At 41.7% G+C, this 18,502-nt stretch overlaps 1 protein-coding gene across 6 annotated transcripts in view; it reads left to right on the top strand.

Moving 5' to 3' along the window:
- The window catches only part of LOC129479188 (constitutive coactivator of PPAR-gamma-like protein 1), a 115,717-nt gene that overhangs the window by 77,298 nt on the left and 19,917 nt on the right, over positions 1-18,502 (top strand). For all 6 annotated transcript variants that reach the window (XM_063636235.1, XM_055271883.2, XM_055271882.2 and 3 more), the window contains exons 9-11: positions 1,797-2,024; positions 4,598-4,772; positions 15,638-15,887. In XM_063636235.1, coding sequence (XP_063492305.1) covers positions 1,797-2,024; positions 4,598-4,772; positions 15,638-15,887 — 653 coding nt within the window. The remainder of the gene's footprint in view (positions 1-1,796; positions 2,025-4,597; positions 4,773-15,637; positions 15,888-18,502) is intronic.

Genomic DNA, 18,502 nt, shown 5'->3' with positions numbered 1-18,502 from the left:
GAAAATTCACTGAAAAAGCACCAGGGATGCTAAATTTAACTACCCCCCACCTTTTTCTTTTTTTAAAAATTTTTTATTTAATTTTTTTTTTTTTTTTTTGAGATGGAGTCTTGCTCTGTCAGCCAGGCTGGAGTGCAGTGGCGCGATCTTAGCTCACTGAAACCTCCGCCCACTGGGTTCAAGCAATTCTTCTGGCTCAGCCTCCCTGGTAGCTGAGATTATAGGCGTGCGCTACCATGCCCGGCTAATTTTTGTATTTTTAGTAGAGATGGGGTGTCGCCATGATGGCCAGGCTAGTCTCGAACTCCTGACCTCAAGTGATCTGCCCTCCTCAGCCTCCCGAAGTGCTGGGATTATAGACGTGAGCCACCATGCCCTGTCTCATTGCTTTTCTTCTACTTCTACCTGTTAATAGTGATATCTAAAAATACCTTTTTAATTTGCAAAGCCACATCTGCCACATGTGATTACCAAGAAGGAGCAGGTTTCCTGCTTGAAGGTTTTGGTGGTTAATATGCAGGGTTGCCTGAATATCAGACGTTTGTCTAAAGAAGTCATACTATTAAATGATTGTTCTGCAAATAAGCAACAAAAGTCCTTTGTGGATACATATTATTTTCAAAGCACCTTCCAAAGCATTTTGAGTTGTTTTACATCTGTATTCTTATGGACCGGAGAGTGTAGAAAACACCAGTGAATTATCTATGAGTTATTCTTCTTAAGACTAATTTTGGCACTTTGCTTTAAAGAATAAAATTAAGCACTTAATTACACACCATTGTGAAGAGTATACTTTGTTTCAAAACAGAAAAATGTATATGTCTTTAGGGTGGCATTAAACAATCAATAAGCAATTCTTATTTTCAACATTTATTCTGATAAAGTTTATCATAGAAATAATCATTGCTCTTGGGCAACTATTCAGACAATTCAGACTGTGCTAAAGTGTCTCCCTTCCTTTTTCCTTTCCTTAGTTCTACTGCCTCGCAGCAGTCCATCACTGTGGTAATAATTTGGGGACCAGACTCTTTCCTGTATATGTCTATACACTCCATGTTTGGGGGGCTTAGTTGTTACAGAATGGGTGTTTTCACCGAACAGTGTATCATGGACCTCTTTCTATGTCATTATCCATAGATATGAGACATTGTTTTTAATGGGATTATGCTGTGGCTTAGCAGGTTTTTGGGGCTTTTGGTTTAATTTTTGCTTGTATATAGTTAACTTAGGGCTTTATAATGACTACAGAGAATGCTTGAGTTTGGGTTTTTGTTTGTTCTTTAAGTTCCAGCTGTGGCATGGAGTCTGCCCTGGATTTGAATTCCATTTCTATGTGTTAGGGTTGTGTAACTGTGTTCAGACTGCACAGCCTCTTGGAGTGTTAGTTTTCCTGTTTGTATAGACATCTTAGGCAAAGTCTCGAGAAAACAGAAACACAGGAATGGACCACATGGATGATGGACAAGTGAGAGTCAAACAAGATAGCAAGGCTTCTGCCTCCCAACACAGAGGGACTGCAGGGTGACACAGAACAGCAGGGAGCAATGGGCCTGCTCTCCTGTGGCACGGTAGATGTTGATGCTGTTTCAGTGTGGGAAGCTGTTCAAGGAGAGGGACTGGATCAGGGTGCTCTCTGTTTCCTCTGTGTTTAGGGTGGCACCAAATCTGGTCTCTCCAAGACAGGACTCATCTTTGTCCCCTCCGTGTCTGGCAGGTGAACAGGCACCTAACATACTTTAAATGAATGAAAACATGACATACACTCGTTTTCCTCCCTTCTGCTCTCTGCACTGTAGGCAGAAGGCTCGTCCACTGCCTCTTCAGGAAGCCAACTAGCCGAAGGCAAGGGAAGCCAGATGGGCACTGTCCAGCCAATCCCGTGCCTCCTGTCGATGCCCACCAGGAACCACATGGACATCACCACACCTCCCCTGCCCCCCGTCGCACCTGAGGTGCTGAGAGTGGCCGAGCACAGGCACAAGAAGGGGCTGATGTACCCCTACATCTTCCATGTCCTGACGAAGGTATTATAAAAGGGGCCCTGGAGTGGCTTCTGTTATTTGATGAGTGGCCATTCCTATGGGTGTTTTGTCCTTTTGTCCTTTTTTGAACCATTTTTCTGTCTTACTAATCTATTTGAAACAAAGTTCACTTTCCCCTTTCTAAACATTGAATGAAAGATGAACATTTATAACCGTAAATACAGTTTTAAAATAACTCGCGAAAAGTCTCACTTTTTTCCTTCAACTTAGTATAAAATATTTTTATACTTCTAATGAAATAATGCATCATATTATTTTATAACTTGTAATTTTATTCTTTTTACTTCAATTTCAGATTTTCTTACACCATATTTATGCTGTAACATCAGGTTTAATTCTGATGTCAGATACAATATCTGGTTCCTTTATCATTTGTGCTTAGAAAATAATGTTTCCCACTTTGAATGGCTCATAGTACTTCATGTGTTTTGACTTGTTCATGACCTCATTGAGTGCAGTTTTAATAGTGCTAAGAGCAAAAAATGTAATACAGGATTTTGTTAATATGCACATAGTCAGAAAATGAAACTATCTTTTTATACCGTGTCATAATTTCACTTTATTAGTGTCTTATCAAATGTATGCTGAAATGTATACATATAGTGTGGCATCAATTATTTTTTAATCTTGGTGTCTCAAATGTATCTATGTGTATTTAAATTTCCTCAGTGATTTGTAGTCTTTATGTTGGCACTTTTAATCTTAGCCCCACAATTCAACAAGTTACCTCAGTTACTAGATTAATCCTGCAGAATTGGTTTATTACTATCATGTATTATTAACATGAAAACCTATACGACCATATATAACCAGACTTTTCTGTCTATTCTCTACAACCCATGTGTGGTTTGTAAAATGGAGTCAATAAATGCAGTAATGAACTCCTGTTCTCAAATACTCCTGAGGTGGACTTCAACTGTTAACTGACTAATCCAAATATTGCTTACTTTTATTAATTAAAGGACATGGAAAACATGTAGCCAGTACTATTTGCTCAGATCCTTTAATTTATTATTTAGTTGTAATGCCTCCAAATCTCATCTATTATTTGATATGGGTATGCATTTATAGTATCACTTTTCAGATTATGGTTGTAAGGTGAACATTTTATTTTTCAGGTTCAACATAAATTATAAAGGGTAAGTGAAAAGTAATTGTTGTGGGGAAAGCATTTTGCTAAGTTTAAGGAACCAAAGTTCTGGGAAGACATCTTTCAAAATAAGGTGTAAAGAAACAACACTCATTCCTCGTGGGGCTGTTTGAAATGTAAGGTCCCCAGGAGCTACCTGTTTGTCCACACTGCTGGATCTGATGCGTGGATAGTCGGTTAGATCTATATGAGGGTTGCAAGTTGTACCGACATGCTTTCTTATTTCTTATGAATTTCAAGGGCAAATACTGATAAAATGACCATGGTTGAGAAAATTGTCTTTTCAGATTTTAAAATGCTACTTAAGTTTTTTCAGTTTATCCTATAAGCTGAATGGCTCTGGTATTAAATTGCCCAGGCTAAGACATTTACAGTGAGATGCATCTTTATGGTAACGAAGAGAATTTGCAAAGCATCATATTATTAAGATAAATATTCCCTAGATGAGAGTGTTAGAACACATTTAGCTACTGGATTAATGAATATGAAAGTACGGAGGGTAAGGGGAAAGACCAGTTTTGAAATTAAACTTATGTGAAAGAAACAGCAAATGTTACAAAATTATTATTTAAAGTGTATATATCAACGAACTTCATAGACATTGAGGTCATAAATGCATTTTTATGCTGTCAGTATAATTAAATAAAATTTATTGCATGATATCTTGAGATGTATCTTGATGCTGTAAGATCCCTGAGACAGATGAAGTTTGGCAACAATCTTAGCTGCCAAAGACCACGGTCAGTCATTTGTCTCTTGGCAGCACGTTCTTGAGTCAGATGCGGTTCTTGCCGTATTGGCCCTGGGACATGAAAAAGGTGGAGTGCTTTTGGTTTCTGCCCTAGTGGCTATGCATGTCCTTACCTGCAATGAGACACATTTCTTGAGCACCTGCTACACAATCGCAGAAGCCTAATACATGAGGTGGTAATTTGCCGCGGAAGAACTTGGCAAAGAAAATTTGACTGTTATATTTTCAGGATACTCAGTTCTTTAGTTTGCATGTAGGTAATTGAAAATTTTCAATTATATTGCATGTGACCATCCCAACTCTCTAATAAAAGTTGCAAGTTCTCAGTCTTTTCTATTCTGTTTGTTGTCTGATGTTATCTGTCTGGATTGTTTCAAAGACTTCGGAACATCTACATGGTTTTCTTTTGTTCTTGCTTTTGGATTAAACATAAAATGATGTAGATTTTATTTTGATTCTTTGAGCATATGCTTTGGCCACAGCCTGCCAAATGAACTCTTCCTAAACATCTTTATTTAGGCAAGTTGTTAAGCAGTTGATTTGGAATGGAATTGCTATGTCATTAACTGGAGATAATACAGTATATTTCTGTGAGTATATTGTAAATTCAACATGAAAAATGTGCAATGTTATTCTGCTTTCTTCCATGCAAAGGGTGAAATCAAAATTGCTGTTTCTATTGAAGATGAAGCCAACAAGGACCTGCCTCCGGCTGCTCTGCTCTATAGGCCAGTTCGTCAGTATGTTTACGGAGTCCTGTTTAGTTTGGCAGAAAGCAGAAAGAAAACTGAGAGACTTGCTTTTAGAAAGAACAGACTTCCACCAGAATGTATGTACTGTAACAATCCATTGTTTGTTTTCCTCGGTACCTCGTAATCTCTTGTGCATTTTCTAAAGCCTTAGAAGAATCATGACTGAGTTGACCCCGAGTGCCTCTGTGTAAAGGAGTTGGGCCGTCATCGGGGCAGTAGGCCAGGGTAAAGGCTCTTAGAAAAGGAGGAGAAGCCACAGACTTTCTTCCTTAGTAACATTCCAATAATGATGTTTATTCAGTAAAATAATAAAACAGGTTTACACTTTAAAGTGAATGTTGATCTGAAAGCAGACCTGAATTGCCGCCACTCTCTGTAATTACCACGTCTTGGTAATCAGGACGAGTGTGTTTCTGTGCTCTGGTTTTCATGAAGCACAGATCTGCTCTCTCCAGAAGGCCAGGGTCCTGGAGAAAACTTCCAGCAGGTCTCTGGTTGGCCATGTTTGTGCTGTTGGAGTGCCACCACGCATGGCTCTGCAGCTGTAGCGAAGGTCGTGGGACTCACGGATCGTCGCAGGATTGTGATGATTTGTCTTGGAATCCTCTGAGACATGTGCACTTCCAGCTGATCAACTCTGGGAGTGGGGGGTGCAGGTGGAAACACTGAAAAGGATTGTTTGAAAAGTTGATCAAAGATGAGGTCAAAGCATTTTTCTTTGTCTTCTAGTGGGCCTGTGTAATACTTGGAGAAAATAATGCCTTTCTGTTCTAGGTAATTTTATCTCCTAATGTAAGGAATGTGAAAGTAACTGTATATTTAGTTGGAAATATAGAAAAGAATCCTCAAACATACAGTCTAAGAATATTATGAATTGTGGAAATTGTAAATTACTAGATCATCTTTGAGCCATGGATAATTAGTTACAGACTATTTGTTTGTGTGGTGGGTCAATGCAGGCCTCCTGAGATGGTGAAGCTCCTTGTCAGCACTGACTGTGTGCCGTGCTGAGCTTTGGAACTGTAACCTAAGTTCATTAGATTTAAAATTTTTCTGTTTGCAATTACTATGACAAACTTGCAATCTGTAAGGCTTTAAAGTGAAGCACTTCTCACTACCCTTCCTTGGTGATAGTTGTCCTGAGAGTGATTGCTGAGCTGCTGGTGTGACTGTCACTGGCAGGAGGTGATGCTCACTCTGCAGGGCTGTGAGCATCTCCACCCTCTGTGTCTTCAATGGCTGGAGATACCATGTGGAACAATGAACATTATAAATGACATTCTTCTCAAAGGTTCAGGACATTCTTGAATGTACCTGTTTTCATTCTTTTCTCACATCGTGTGATCCATTTGCTCACAAAAGAGTGGCATTTCTTACTTTGCACATGGCTGGTCACTTGTCCTGGTCTGTCACTACCCTTCACTTCTCCTGCAGCCTGACCAGGCCCTCAGACCCCCTTTTTTCAGTTGTTCCTCTCTCCTGGGTTTAGCATGCCTGTGCTGCAGGCTCTGTCTAGTCCCAAACCCTGTGACATCCTGGGTGTTGCAGCTCCTTTGTCCTCAGTTTCAGAGCACTGCACTGGCTTCATGGTAGAAGGTATTCTTTTTTATTTGATTGTGTGTTCTAAAAACAGAGTTACCTTTACACAGCAAACTCCTTCAGGCATTTCCAGTGATCACCTCAGGTTGAATAGAAACAGGCTTTGTGGCTTCTGTGCTGTCCCATGGAGTCAGATGTGACCATCCCCTACCCCTCCAGTGTTGGGCCATTCGGCATCATTGGTGTGCTGTGGTACCAGACATGCCCAGGAAGTGGAGTCTTGACCTTGTGCCTGCTGCATGTCTGCAGCATGCATGGCCAATGGTGCTTCTCATGCTAGCTCCCTGTCAGCTGTCTTGGTCTAGGTTGGGAGGTCTCTGGCTGGGCCTGGGAGAGGCTGTCCTGTTAATGCACAGTAGAGAAAGCTCTCAGAAGGGCCAGAATGTGCAGAGCATGTGGGTGGTGGGGGGCAGGAGGGGAGGCGGGGATTGTGGAAGCCAGGGCAGGCCACAGCTTTCATGGTGTCAGATTGCCCCGACCTTCTCTGAGCAGACCAACTCCAGCTGGAATCAGAGGTCCCAGGAATGGAGCCATCAAAGGAAGAAAAGACAAGAAGGGTTGGGGAAGTCTGAAATGACTCAAGTGAATGGAGGTGCCATTGATGTAGGTGGAGGAGGAAAGGGACACAGGAGAACACAAAACAGGATTGTGGCAGCAGGTGGCACTGGGTCTTCTCTTGAGACGTGGCTGAGATGGCCAAGGGAACGCCATATATTCAAAGTGAGAACTTACAGGAACTCCCTTCCCTCCTCTCCTCTTCTCCTTCTTTTTAAGGATGGGATAGTTTGGTTATTGTTATGTTATTTTTTTGGCCAATGGGGAGGATTTAGTGGGGGAGAGGTGAGTTTATCAGAGAGAATAGGAAAAAATTAGACAGTCCTAATAGAGTTTGTATTAGTAGACTTAGGTGGGAAGGAGAAGCAGAGGCAGAAGTCCATACCTTGGGGCCACCTTTGTTGGTGAAGGCAGGAAGGATTGGGGATAAGGATACCTCAGATTTGGTTTGGGAAAGGGAGTCAACTAGCACTGAGGAAAAGGACAGAGGCCCATCCAGCTGCGCTTATTAGTTGATCATGGAGCGTGGGTATTTTCTCCACTGTGGAGGCTGAGCTTTGCCAATGGTAGTTAAGTACTTCTTCAATAGTAAGTGAGATTTTAAAAGTGATTTCATAAACATTTATGTCTTTTGCTATTGTGTGTATTACTCTTAGAGCAGTGTGCAGCAGGCAGTGAAAGAATGGATAATTGGTTTAGGTACACACAACTTATTGGAGATGAAGACCCGGTTTGGTGCATCAGAAAATTAAACCCTGTTGTGTGAGGGTGTGCTTAAGTGCTGAGATGCTTTGAAAGGTCAGTGCTAAACAAATTGCAGTCTTTTCTGCTCAAGTGATTTATGAACTTTGATTTTGACTTTTCTGTAGAGATGGGAGCCATTGGAGGTTTGGTACAAATGATGTTTCCATTTAGAAAGATGAGTTGGATAGCAATGTATGGACTGAACCAAAACAGAAATGAAGCCTTTAAGTGTCAAAGATAGGGCAGGTGCAGATGACCTTTGCGTAGACAGTTAAGACCCTAGAATTTAAGTCTTTAGAAAAATGCATTATTAATGTGCTATGACAAATACAAATTTATTTCTGAATGGAAAAGATGTGTAGATTTGACCTGAGTGTAGAAGTTGAGAGACCTTACTCAGTACTGTAATTTCAGTGGGTGAGATTTTTGTAAGCAGCTTGGAATCTAGGTCTTTATAGGGAGCTGATAAAATTGAACTTGTTTCATGCGTTAGTTACATTCATGAGGGGGAAACAAGCCCATAAAAAAGGTTTTTATGTCAGTGATATATCCATGATTATCACTGTAATTGGAACACCAGCTCTCCAGAACGGAAATTTTTGTTTTGAGAATATCTTGTGATTGTTAAGCCTCAATGCTCTCAACTTGCTCAAAACCAACCTTGTTTGAGAATTGAGTAATATGCACAGTGTGATCTATGTTCATGAACATTGCATGCATTAAAATGCCTTCCATATAACCTGTTCATTAGACTTGAGCTAAGTACTGACCCTGCTCAGGCCATTGATTTAAACTTCATTACTTGAAATATCTATTAATTGGTAACACATATTTGTACTAAGGAGAGTGCTATAGCTTCTTGACACTCTAAACAGGATAGGAAAATGTTTGCTTGTGCCACAGTGAAGCTGACATTGAAAAGTTTCTCAGGAGTTCTTGATTGACAAGATGGAATAATGATTATATTTAGATCTTGTTGAAATTTGCTGTCCAATCTATGGCCACTCTTGGACCACATGGAGGTTGAATGAAATTATTGGCGTACTGGAAGAAGATCCATAAGCCAAAGAAAGAGTCCTCGGAGGCCATGTCCCTGTGAAGGATCATTCTCCCCCGACCCTGCTTCCTTGGCTTTCCGATGTGATCTGGCAACCCAGCCCTCTGCATATGGGCTCCAGAGAGAGCCTGCTGCTCCAGCAGCTGGTGTGGCCTTTCTGAATGGAAAATCTGTGACCTAAAATAGCTTCAGAACCTTATCTGCGCAGCTATATATTCCTGTTAATGGTCACTGTAACAATAAAGAATGTCCCAAGATGGCCTTATTATCAGAGAGAACTATTCAAAAGGCAAGCATGCTGAAGTCTTAAGGGTTTCTTAAAAATATTTAACTCTCAGCAGATTTAAGACATGTATATTCATTTGGAAACCTAGTCAGTAATTAAGGCATATGGTCAGGTGTTCATAATTTACAGCTAGCTTTCCTGTGATTTACCAAACTTTCATTTTTAAAGTCACTATATGGCAAAAGTAGGATATGAGACCCTTAAAAATTTCTAACCCTTCTGCTCCTGAACTAGGTGATAGCAAAAAAAGAAAAAGAAAAAAAATTCTTTTGAAAGTCATGTTGTATTCTGTGCTGGCAGTTTATTTTCCACGCCTTTCTTTCCATCCCTAAGTTCTATAATTTCACTTTTAGGAAATTCAGAAGAATATTTGCTTATCATGGCAGTATATGCCTTGGAATTCTAAGCCCTCCCAGTGGTGCACGTAGAAGAGAACTGTTAACACCCAGGGGCATGCAGATTCCTGCAGACGTGATCCATGGTGATAGTGGCACCTGCTGGTAGGGAGGGTGGAACCCAGAGACCTTTTCTGTTGATGCTGAAATAAAGGTTGGGCCTGGAGATGAGTCCAGGATCTGACGCAAGAACTCTTGGCTTTGAAGCCTTCACCTTGCAAAAATACAGATGCTGTGGCGAGTTTCTTCTACTCGTTCCTGTGGTGGAGGTGGTTATGTGCCTCAATGGCTTTTCCTCCTTCAGGGTGCCTCTTGGTCGCTCCCAGTCACTGGGGTTCTTTCTTTCCAAGGGTCAGTGGGAGAGGCTGCAGTGGTCTGAGGGCAAATGAGACAGAGTAAAAGGCCTACATTTTAAAAGTTGTAGGGTAATAAGAATCCCCAGCTATAATTGAAGAGCACAAAGTTCAGAAAGTAAAGCTCAGTGATTCGCACATTTTTAAAATTAACATCATCTTAATAAAACTGGCTTTTGTTTCTTGCCTCCCATTTCCTACAAAAGTCTTCCCTAGTACCTCAAAATTAAGTAAGTAAGAGAAACAGGCTTATAGCAGACAGATAAAAATTAAACATACATGAAGTAAATAATGTGGAATGAGGGAGCAAGTTTATAGATGAGTACTATTTTTACGAAAGATTTTCCTATATTGATTCCTGTATTTTTAAGCCACCAAGAAAAGCTGAAAGGAGCATTTTTGTCTGGTCTAGTTTGCTTTAGAAATGTTTTTATTTGTGCTAATAATTGGAATTGCTAATAAAAAGTAAACTAAGTCTGCTCACTGTGGATTATACTATGAAACAGAATAATCAATACTATGGGGTGCTGATTTAATATTGTGAAAATTGGTATTGTAAACATTTTCCCCATGATTTCTATGAAGGCTGTTAATAAGTCTGTCTGAATTTCTTTATTCTACAAAGCTTTCTAGGAGCAGCATTGAGGTTTTTTTCACAGAACTTTGAGTAGACCTAGCACAACAGACGATTGCTAAGGAAGGCAAATGATATGAAAGGCCAATCTGTGATATTATTCTTTTGGATTAATATTCATTTCATAAGTCCTTGTATTCTTTTTTTTAACCGGTGTTACTTGCCAATCCTTGAGCTTTTGAGTTTCTAATATATTAGGAATAACATGGAATGAGGAATATGAACAGCATTTATCTACATGTCTGTAATACCGTGTTCTGCTACATGTCCTGTGCCTTACTAAGCATTTATATTTTTGTGGACTGTGGGCTGGTCCATCCTCAAATACCAAAGGTTTTAGAAAATATCCACAGCCTTTTACCTTTGAGAATTACAGAGGGTGCTTACAGACATATCAGCCTGAGGAGGAGAACCCAACCTGCTACCTACACGCTGGGGCTGCTTAAAAATTAGGGGGCAGTTTTTCTATTAGAAGGAAAAAAAACAGTCTTCATTGTATCCATTTTTCTGTTTCTGTCCTGATATAAATGAGTTGGAGGTTTTTGTTGTTGTTTATGATCATAGCAACCCCAGGAAAGCTCGTCAAGTATAATAGTGGCTGCTCCCTAAATGCACACAACCAGAAGTCTAGTCGGTCACCATCTTGGAGGCCATTCATCTGCCTGCATCTCTTCCTCACCTATGAACATGCGTGCATGCATGCTGGAGTTCTCTCTCCTGCGCCCTTAGTGGGCATTGCTAATTAATGGTCAAGCTGTGGCACTGAGCTTAGAGACATACTTTATAATACGGTCTGACAGGCGGCCACTCCATCAAGTTGGGATTGGCTTACAAAATGAACCATGTATATTATTCCTGGGCTGGGATAGATCCCAAAGTCAGCATTATAACAGATTTCCAAGGTGGCTTAGTTGTCATGTTAAATGTGCTACTAAAAGAAGATGACTAACATCGGATGGAAAACATTGAGTTCTTTATTGACAGCTTAAGTACGATAGTATTTTATGGCCCCAGATTGTATTTTGAAGGGGTGCTTTCTGTAAGGAAAATGCATTATAAATTTAGCCTCCAGTAACATGTCTGCCCTAGAGGTCTTTTTTTTTTTGAGACGGAGTCTCACTCTGTCGCCCAGGCTGGAGTGCAGTGGCGCCATCTCGGCTCACTGCAAGCTCCGCCTCCTGGGTTGGCACCATTCTTCTGCCTCAGCCTCCCCAGTAGCTGGGACTACAGGCACCTGCCACCACGCCCGGCTAATTTTTTGTATTTTTAGTAGAGATGGGGTTTCACCGTGTTAGCCAGGATGGTCTCGATCTCCTGACCTCGTGATCCGCTCGCCTCGGCCTCCCAAAGTGCTGGGATTACAGGCGTGAGCCACTGTGCCTGGCCGCCCTAGAGTTGTTTTTGCCAGTGTAAAAATTTGGTTTAGTGTAAGTTAAGGAAGACAGTTTAATGTTCAGTCTTTCAGAAATAGGCTACTTCCTGAAGTAGTAGCTTTTTCTGACAGTGAAAAGATGAGATTAATATTTGTTGATGGTGATACACAAGATTTATTCAGAGGTCTTCAGTTAGATGAGCTGACCTCCAGGAATCTCTTACTGTTTTAATAAGACGCAGAAGGAACATGTCGCTCTTCAAAACTACCAGTACAGAGTTCATTTTATACTACCATGCTCTAAGTCCCAGATGGTACCCACCCGGGACGTGCTGGAGCCCAGTGCCATGGGCAAGCCCACATACCCCCAGGTTTCTGTAAAAACTCAGATTACTTACTGTGAGCTGGCTACTTTGTATTTGCTTATTTCCTGTGGGTTGAATAATACCGTGAGGGCTGAGAAGTCCTTCCTCCTGGGCAACAGTGACTCTTTGGAAGAAAGCAGCAGCCCAGAGAGAGAAGAGCAGCAGACGTTATCATCTCTAGAGGCTACCTTCCAGCTGCCCCTTTGCAGGGGACTTGTAAAGCAGAGCCAAGCATTTTTCTTTCCTCAACTTCTTCCACTCTTGAGGCTGCTGTTTCAACCCGAAAATTGGATGTCCCTTGGAATTCTTCATAAGCACTAATTTGTAATTAATTTAATGTAAGTGATGTGTAAAATGTGAGTTCATCTCATTATCTCTACATAATGAGGGGTGCTAGGTGCTTTTCATGTTTAATCATCAGGACTGTGTTGCAAAGTTAGGTGTCACCTCTCATCTTAGTCCCTGGATGTAGGCCCAGGTCTGAGAACCCAAGGAGACCCACCCTCTCAGGCACACGCCTGTGCAGATTGCCTGCTTCCCTCTTATCCCAGCCCTACCTGGCACACAGTAGATGTTCCGTAAATACTTATTAACTGATGGGCCTAAGGTTCCACCTCTATTCTCTGGTGGAATACTCAAAAGATCTCTAACTATTAGAGATGAGCGCCTTTGCTTCTGGAGCAAGGCTTTGTGTCAGTCACATCTATTTTCTTTGATAAAGACATGTATTTCCTGAATTGGACTTGCTGTTCTTGTCATAACTGTTGCACGTGGGCAACAACATGCTTAGTGCTGTGAAAGAGGACACTAACCCCCCCTCTGTCCCTACTGTGTTGACAGGCTTACCCGGGACAGTTCTGAGCCCTGCTAGGACTCAGAGCAGCCTTTGGCTGGAGTATTGCCATGAGTCCATCAGCAAGAGTCCAGTTTCGGCTCTCAGGAGTGCGTTCACCTGTTTCTTTCTGGGCTGTGTTGAGTCTTGAGACACAGCACTAGGCCAGGCTCATTAAGGTACATGGGAGGCCCTCTGAGCTCTAATGTGGAGAGTTGTCTGAGCCTGGAGCTGGAGTGTTTTTTTCTGAGGATACCATGCATTAGGACTAATGCCTGTGACCTCCTCTTCACTCTGCGACCTAGGGCCTTGCAGGATGAACTCTGCAGAGGCCTAAAGGTTTTGAAATTGAGAAGAAAAATCTTCTACCAATAATTTTTTTTTCTAGAATGAAAACAAAACATAAATGATTGCTAAAATGATTAAAGAGAGGCAAGAACAGAGCCGATGAAACGGAAAGAAAAAAATGACAAAGTTAAAGGCCGATTTAGTAAGAATGCCTCTCTTTAAAACCCCTAGGGAACTCCTGACATGCACAACCTAAATCCATGCTCTGTGTGTGGGGTATGTTTCAGTGTGTGTATTGTGATATGTGTGTGGTGTGTGTGTGTGTGTGGTGGGGTTTGTTGGGGGATATGTTGTGTGAAGTATGTGATGTGTGCATGGTATGAAATGTGTGATGTGTGTGTCCTATGTGTTTGCGAATTGTGGTTATGTAGAGTAATCTGATAGCAACATAGCATATTGGCGAACAGCTCATTCTGGAAGCTCCCCTTGCCTGTTTTCTCTTGGGGCGAAGCAGCCTTGGTGTTGGATCACAGGAGGGAAGGCAGGTCGGCTCACAGGAAGGCCTGTGCGTGGTAGTGGTGGTTGTGGAGATGATCCTGTATGTTCCGACTCTACTTCTGGGAAAGCTTCTGGAAGCTGAGCTGTGCTGGAGATCCACAGGATCGGGGTGGGGGCAGTGCCTTAGATTGTGCGTCCAACGACAGGGTATGCTTCGTGATGGAGACCTTATTGGTTTTATATCTATACCTAAAAGTATTGAATAAAAACAAATAAGCATGTATTTATATATACATGTATGTCTGTTTTGACTTGATGGACTTTAAAATAAGCATTTGGAGTGTTTGAAATATTCCTTTAACATCTAAACACTAAGATATTCAAATGTAAATGAAAGACATTTGCCTAATGAGAGCAGTAACATTTTTGTAAAAAAAAAGTTTCAGTGACTGCCTTAACTTGTACCCCAGCTCTGCCCGGCAGGCTTCACTTAAGGGGACACTATCTGGAGTTGGCTCCAGAAGGGCTTGTCACAGAGCCCTTGCCATAAGGTCTTGACTCACCGTGTTCCTATACGTGACACTGTTGCCTGACTTGTCAGGTATTGAAATGTATTTAAGAATTTTTTTTCTGTTGCTGAGAAACTGTGTATCCAAGTGTCTAACTCCTGGTGTTTTTCATGACATTTTAAGAGATTATTGTATTGCCTGACTATATTTAGACTCAGAGTGGAACTGGAGATTAGCCAGTAATACATTTAACTCTGTCCTGCTCTTGGATTCTTCAGAATGCCTTAGGTATTACTTTAGAGAAGAGAAACCCAGATAGATTAATGTAATTTTGATAGAATGAATATGCTGAAGATCAAATTAGAGTTTATGATAGCCTCCTGGTCTCCGTACAGCCACTGGCCTTGGAGTGGGCCGTGCACTGGAGTGTGTCAGCCAGGGACGGTGCCTTTGCTCATGTGTAGCAGCACTGGGCAAGGGACAACACCAGGCCCCGCTTTGGTTCTGGCGTTTATTCAACTAAAGTGAACCACTTGTTACTTATAAAATGCACACCCAGATTTCCCTGTTGGGTTGTTACCTCAGTGCAGTTGATGAGATTTTAACATTCTACTGTGCAATATGGATTGTTTTTGTTTTATTTCCTTGTCATTGTTTTTTCCTTAATTTATTGGGAAATCAAGTGGGAAAAATGTGCATATTTATGTATTTGTAAGAATTAATTGACTAATAGTAAAACATCTGTGGATAAAAGGTATTGTTTCCATGTTATATGAACTTAGAACTTCTTGTCTTTTTTGAGGCGAAATGTTGGATAACTTTACACTCTGTCTGAAGTCTTGCTGAATAGAATTACTGTGTGCTGGCATCATCTGGGACTTCAAAACTTGGAATATTTGCATCTACTTGTGTTTTGCTGGCCAGTCTTAAAAATAGAGTTTAACAGTTACATTTGTTGAAGTGGGAGTAGTAAAGTGGCTACTGCATGCAAATTATTTCTGAAATCTAATTTATGAGGGTATTTATCCATGTAGAAAGGGATTAGCTATCGAAATTGGATTTTGCATGTTAAAATAATTAGATAACCACATACTTCTGTGAATTACACTAATTGTTATAACAAACTATTTGTAGATATAAAATATTAAGATGGATTTTGTCTAACATCTTGATTTATACATACTAGTTATATGAGAAAATCAAGTCATGATTTGATTGGACGAAACTTATTTGTGGCCTAACTGAAAATCTGAATGAGCCATTAATTGCACAGAATAGAGGGACAAACAAAATACCCACAAAGACTTGATGATTGGTAGTTTTGCTAAGGAGACAATGCATTGTTACCTGAGAGGCGAATCTTCAGACCAGTTACTAGAGCTACTTGTTTTTGTTAAGACTGAAAGCAGGTGAATGATGCATGAATGTGTCTTCTCTGGCTTTTTTTTCCTGTAGTTTCACCAGTGATCATTAAAGAATGGGCAGCTTACAAAGGGAAGTCTCCTCAAACCCCGGAACTGGTTGAAGCTCTTGCCTTCAGGGAGTGGACCTGCCCCAACCTGAAGAGGCTGTGGTTGGGCAAGGCGGTAGAGGACAAGAACCGCAGGATGAGGGCCTTCCTGGCCTGCATGAGGTCGGACACCCCAGCCATGCTCAACCCTGCCAATGTGCCCACTCACCTCATGGTGCTCTGCTGCGTCTTACGGTGGGTGCCATGCATGGGAGCTGGGACCTGGGTCCCAGCCAGGTGTAGGGGCCATGACTATGGTGTCAGATGAGTTGTAGAAAGGATGTAAATTTTATTCCTGATCAGTCATGTTGAAATTTATCCTCATCCCATATTTATATATGTGATAGAAATGTAGGTTATGTAAATGCAAAATATATTTTAATTTATATGATACAGTATGTTTATAGGTATATTTTGTAAGCATGTATGGTATGTAAATATTATATAATGATTTTAAACATGGTTTATTATTTAAATATTGAAGATTTTGAAGGCTGTAAGAGGGGATTCTTGTTATATATTATTTGGAGTTCTTCTATAGGGAAAATGTGCCACTTCTTCCCCCTTCATTTATTTAATCATTTACAGTCACACATTGCTTAATGATGGGGATACATTTTGACAAATGTATCATTAGGTGATTTTGTCATTGTGTAAAACATCATAGAGTATATTTATACAAACATGATGGTGAGTATTTGTGTATCTAAATGGGAAAAAGGTACAGTCAAAATATGGTATTATAATCTTATACCATTATATATGTGGTCCATTGTTGACCAACACATTAGTGTGGCACATGCCATATTTATATCAGTATGGGCTCCTGTCCTCTTTTTATAGGGTCATAATCAATTCACTTGAGGTTATATCCAGCTCTGCCTTATCCTTATGCACATTGTCCCGGCTCTAGCCTTGGGAGCTGTCTTAGGTTGGCCTGTGTGACACACACCATCCTCTTGTTTTGGGAGAACTTCCTTGCTTTTTTGCCCTATGAGATGCTTCAGGCACGCTTTGTGTTTCCCTGCTCCAGCGTCAGCCATCTCTCCAAAGAGCAGCCCTGGTTCCTTGTTGTGAAAAAGGTGTCTGGAAACCCAGGTCTGGGTGCTGGTGTGGTCCTGCTGCTAGGATGTCTCTGTGTCTGTGCCCTCACAGCCCACAGCTCGGGTGTATGGGTAGATACTGTTGATGTTTTGAAGTTCAGTTGAGTTGGGATGCATACTGGTTGTTCATTAGGTTTTGGAGTTGATTCGTTTGGTTTGGTTTCGTTTTAAAAGAACTTCAAACATAGAGAAAAGTTGCAAGTACAATACAGAAATCTTTTTTTTAACTTAAATACTTTACTGATTTTCTAACAATTGATGGCATTTTACTTTATAACCACCAAAGAACCATCAAAATCAATCCGCAGTGATGCTGTGGTCCATTTCACTGTTCAGAGCTGTTAGGCTTGTTGTCCCAACAGTGTCCTTTATGACAAGGAAGCTGTTCCTGTTCCAGGTCATCTCTGCTTTCAGGAGTGATGCCCTGCCTGGGGGTGCACACCTCCTTCTGTCCCATTAGGCAGGACACTGGCTCAGAGAGTCTGGTGCAGGGTGACTGTGGCTTCTCCGTGTGGTGCTGCTCTCACCTTTTGTAACCGTCTCATAGTGCTTAGAGGGCCTGTAAAGGTTTCACTCGTCAGACAGCCAGCACGTTTTTATCAGCATGAACTCAGAGCCTCTTGTTTTTCTAGGGGCCTTCAGCTCACTGCACCATCATCTGTTTTGATGTTCCCTTTGTCACCTTGCAAACTGGCCTTCGTCATCTTCTGAGCACCTCCTTTCTTCTCCACAGATGTTCTGCTTGCCCCTCTGTCTCCCTGCCTCAGCCCTGGGATCCCCATTTCTCCAAGCAGCCCCAGTTCTTCCAAGTGGGGGATGGCATTTAGAAGCCAGGCTCTCAGAGTCGGAGGTTCCGTGCTGCGGGAACTTTGCCACCCTGGCCCTCCCAGTGCAGCATGAGGGATCCACCCCAACATTGCTGCTGTGTATTCCTATATCTCATTGAAAACAGTGGATTCACCCTGGTCCCTCCAAGCTGGCAAAGTCCAGTATCCCTCCCCATGTTCATAGGGTACGGTCTAGCATCCTGCTGCATTCGTAGCTTCTGGCTCTGGCAGTGAGAGGCTTGGCTGGGAAGCCCCATGGCCCCTTACTTGGTCAGGATCCCTGCGTGGCGCAGTCCCCATTGCCCCTGTTTCTTTTGGGGCCCGTCTCACCCTCTGGGCTGGCACTGCTTTTGCAGGCATGACTGACCATCCCTCCCACTGGGTCCCAACTACCTGACTTTAGGAAGGGAGGGACAGAGCTTATTCATGTTTTTATATTTCCTGGTGGTTCTTAAATTTATAACAAATGTTAAGGCCAATAACTTATTTAGGAAGATTCAATTAAATGGAGATTGACTTAAATCACAGTGTGTCAGCTGAACGTGATTTCCATTGAAGACTGGCTGATGGGAAAGACTCCTTTTTTTTTGTTTTTTGAGATGGAGTTTTTTGCTCTTGTCGCTGGAGGGCAGTGGCATGATCACGGCTCACTGCAACCTCTGCCTCCTGGGTTCGAGTGATTCTCCTGCCTCAGCCTCCCACGTAGCTGGGATTATAGGCATGCGCCACCACGCCTGGCTAATTTTTTGTATTTTTAGTAGAGACGGAGTTTCACCATGTTTGTCAGGCTGGTCTTGAACTCCTGACCTCGGGTGATCCACCTATCTCGGCTTCCCAAAGTGCTGGGATTAACAGACATGAGCCACCGCACCCGGCCAAT

Source organism: Symphalangus syndactylus, chromosome 3 (genome assembly GCF_028878055.3).
Source record: "Symphalangus syndactylus isolate Jambi chromosome 3, NHGRI_mSymSyn1-v2.1_pri, whole genome shotgun sequence".
Classification (NCBI taxonomy): domain Eukaryota; kingdom Metazoa; phylum Chordata; class Mammalia; order Primates; family Hylobatidae; genus Symphalangus; species Symphalangus syndactylus.
The sequence above is the reverse complement of the archived record's forward strand: the minus strand, read 5'-3'. Positions and strand labels throughout refer to the sequence as shown.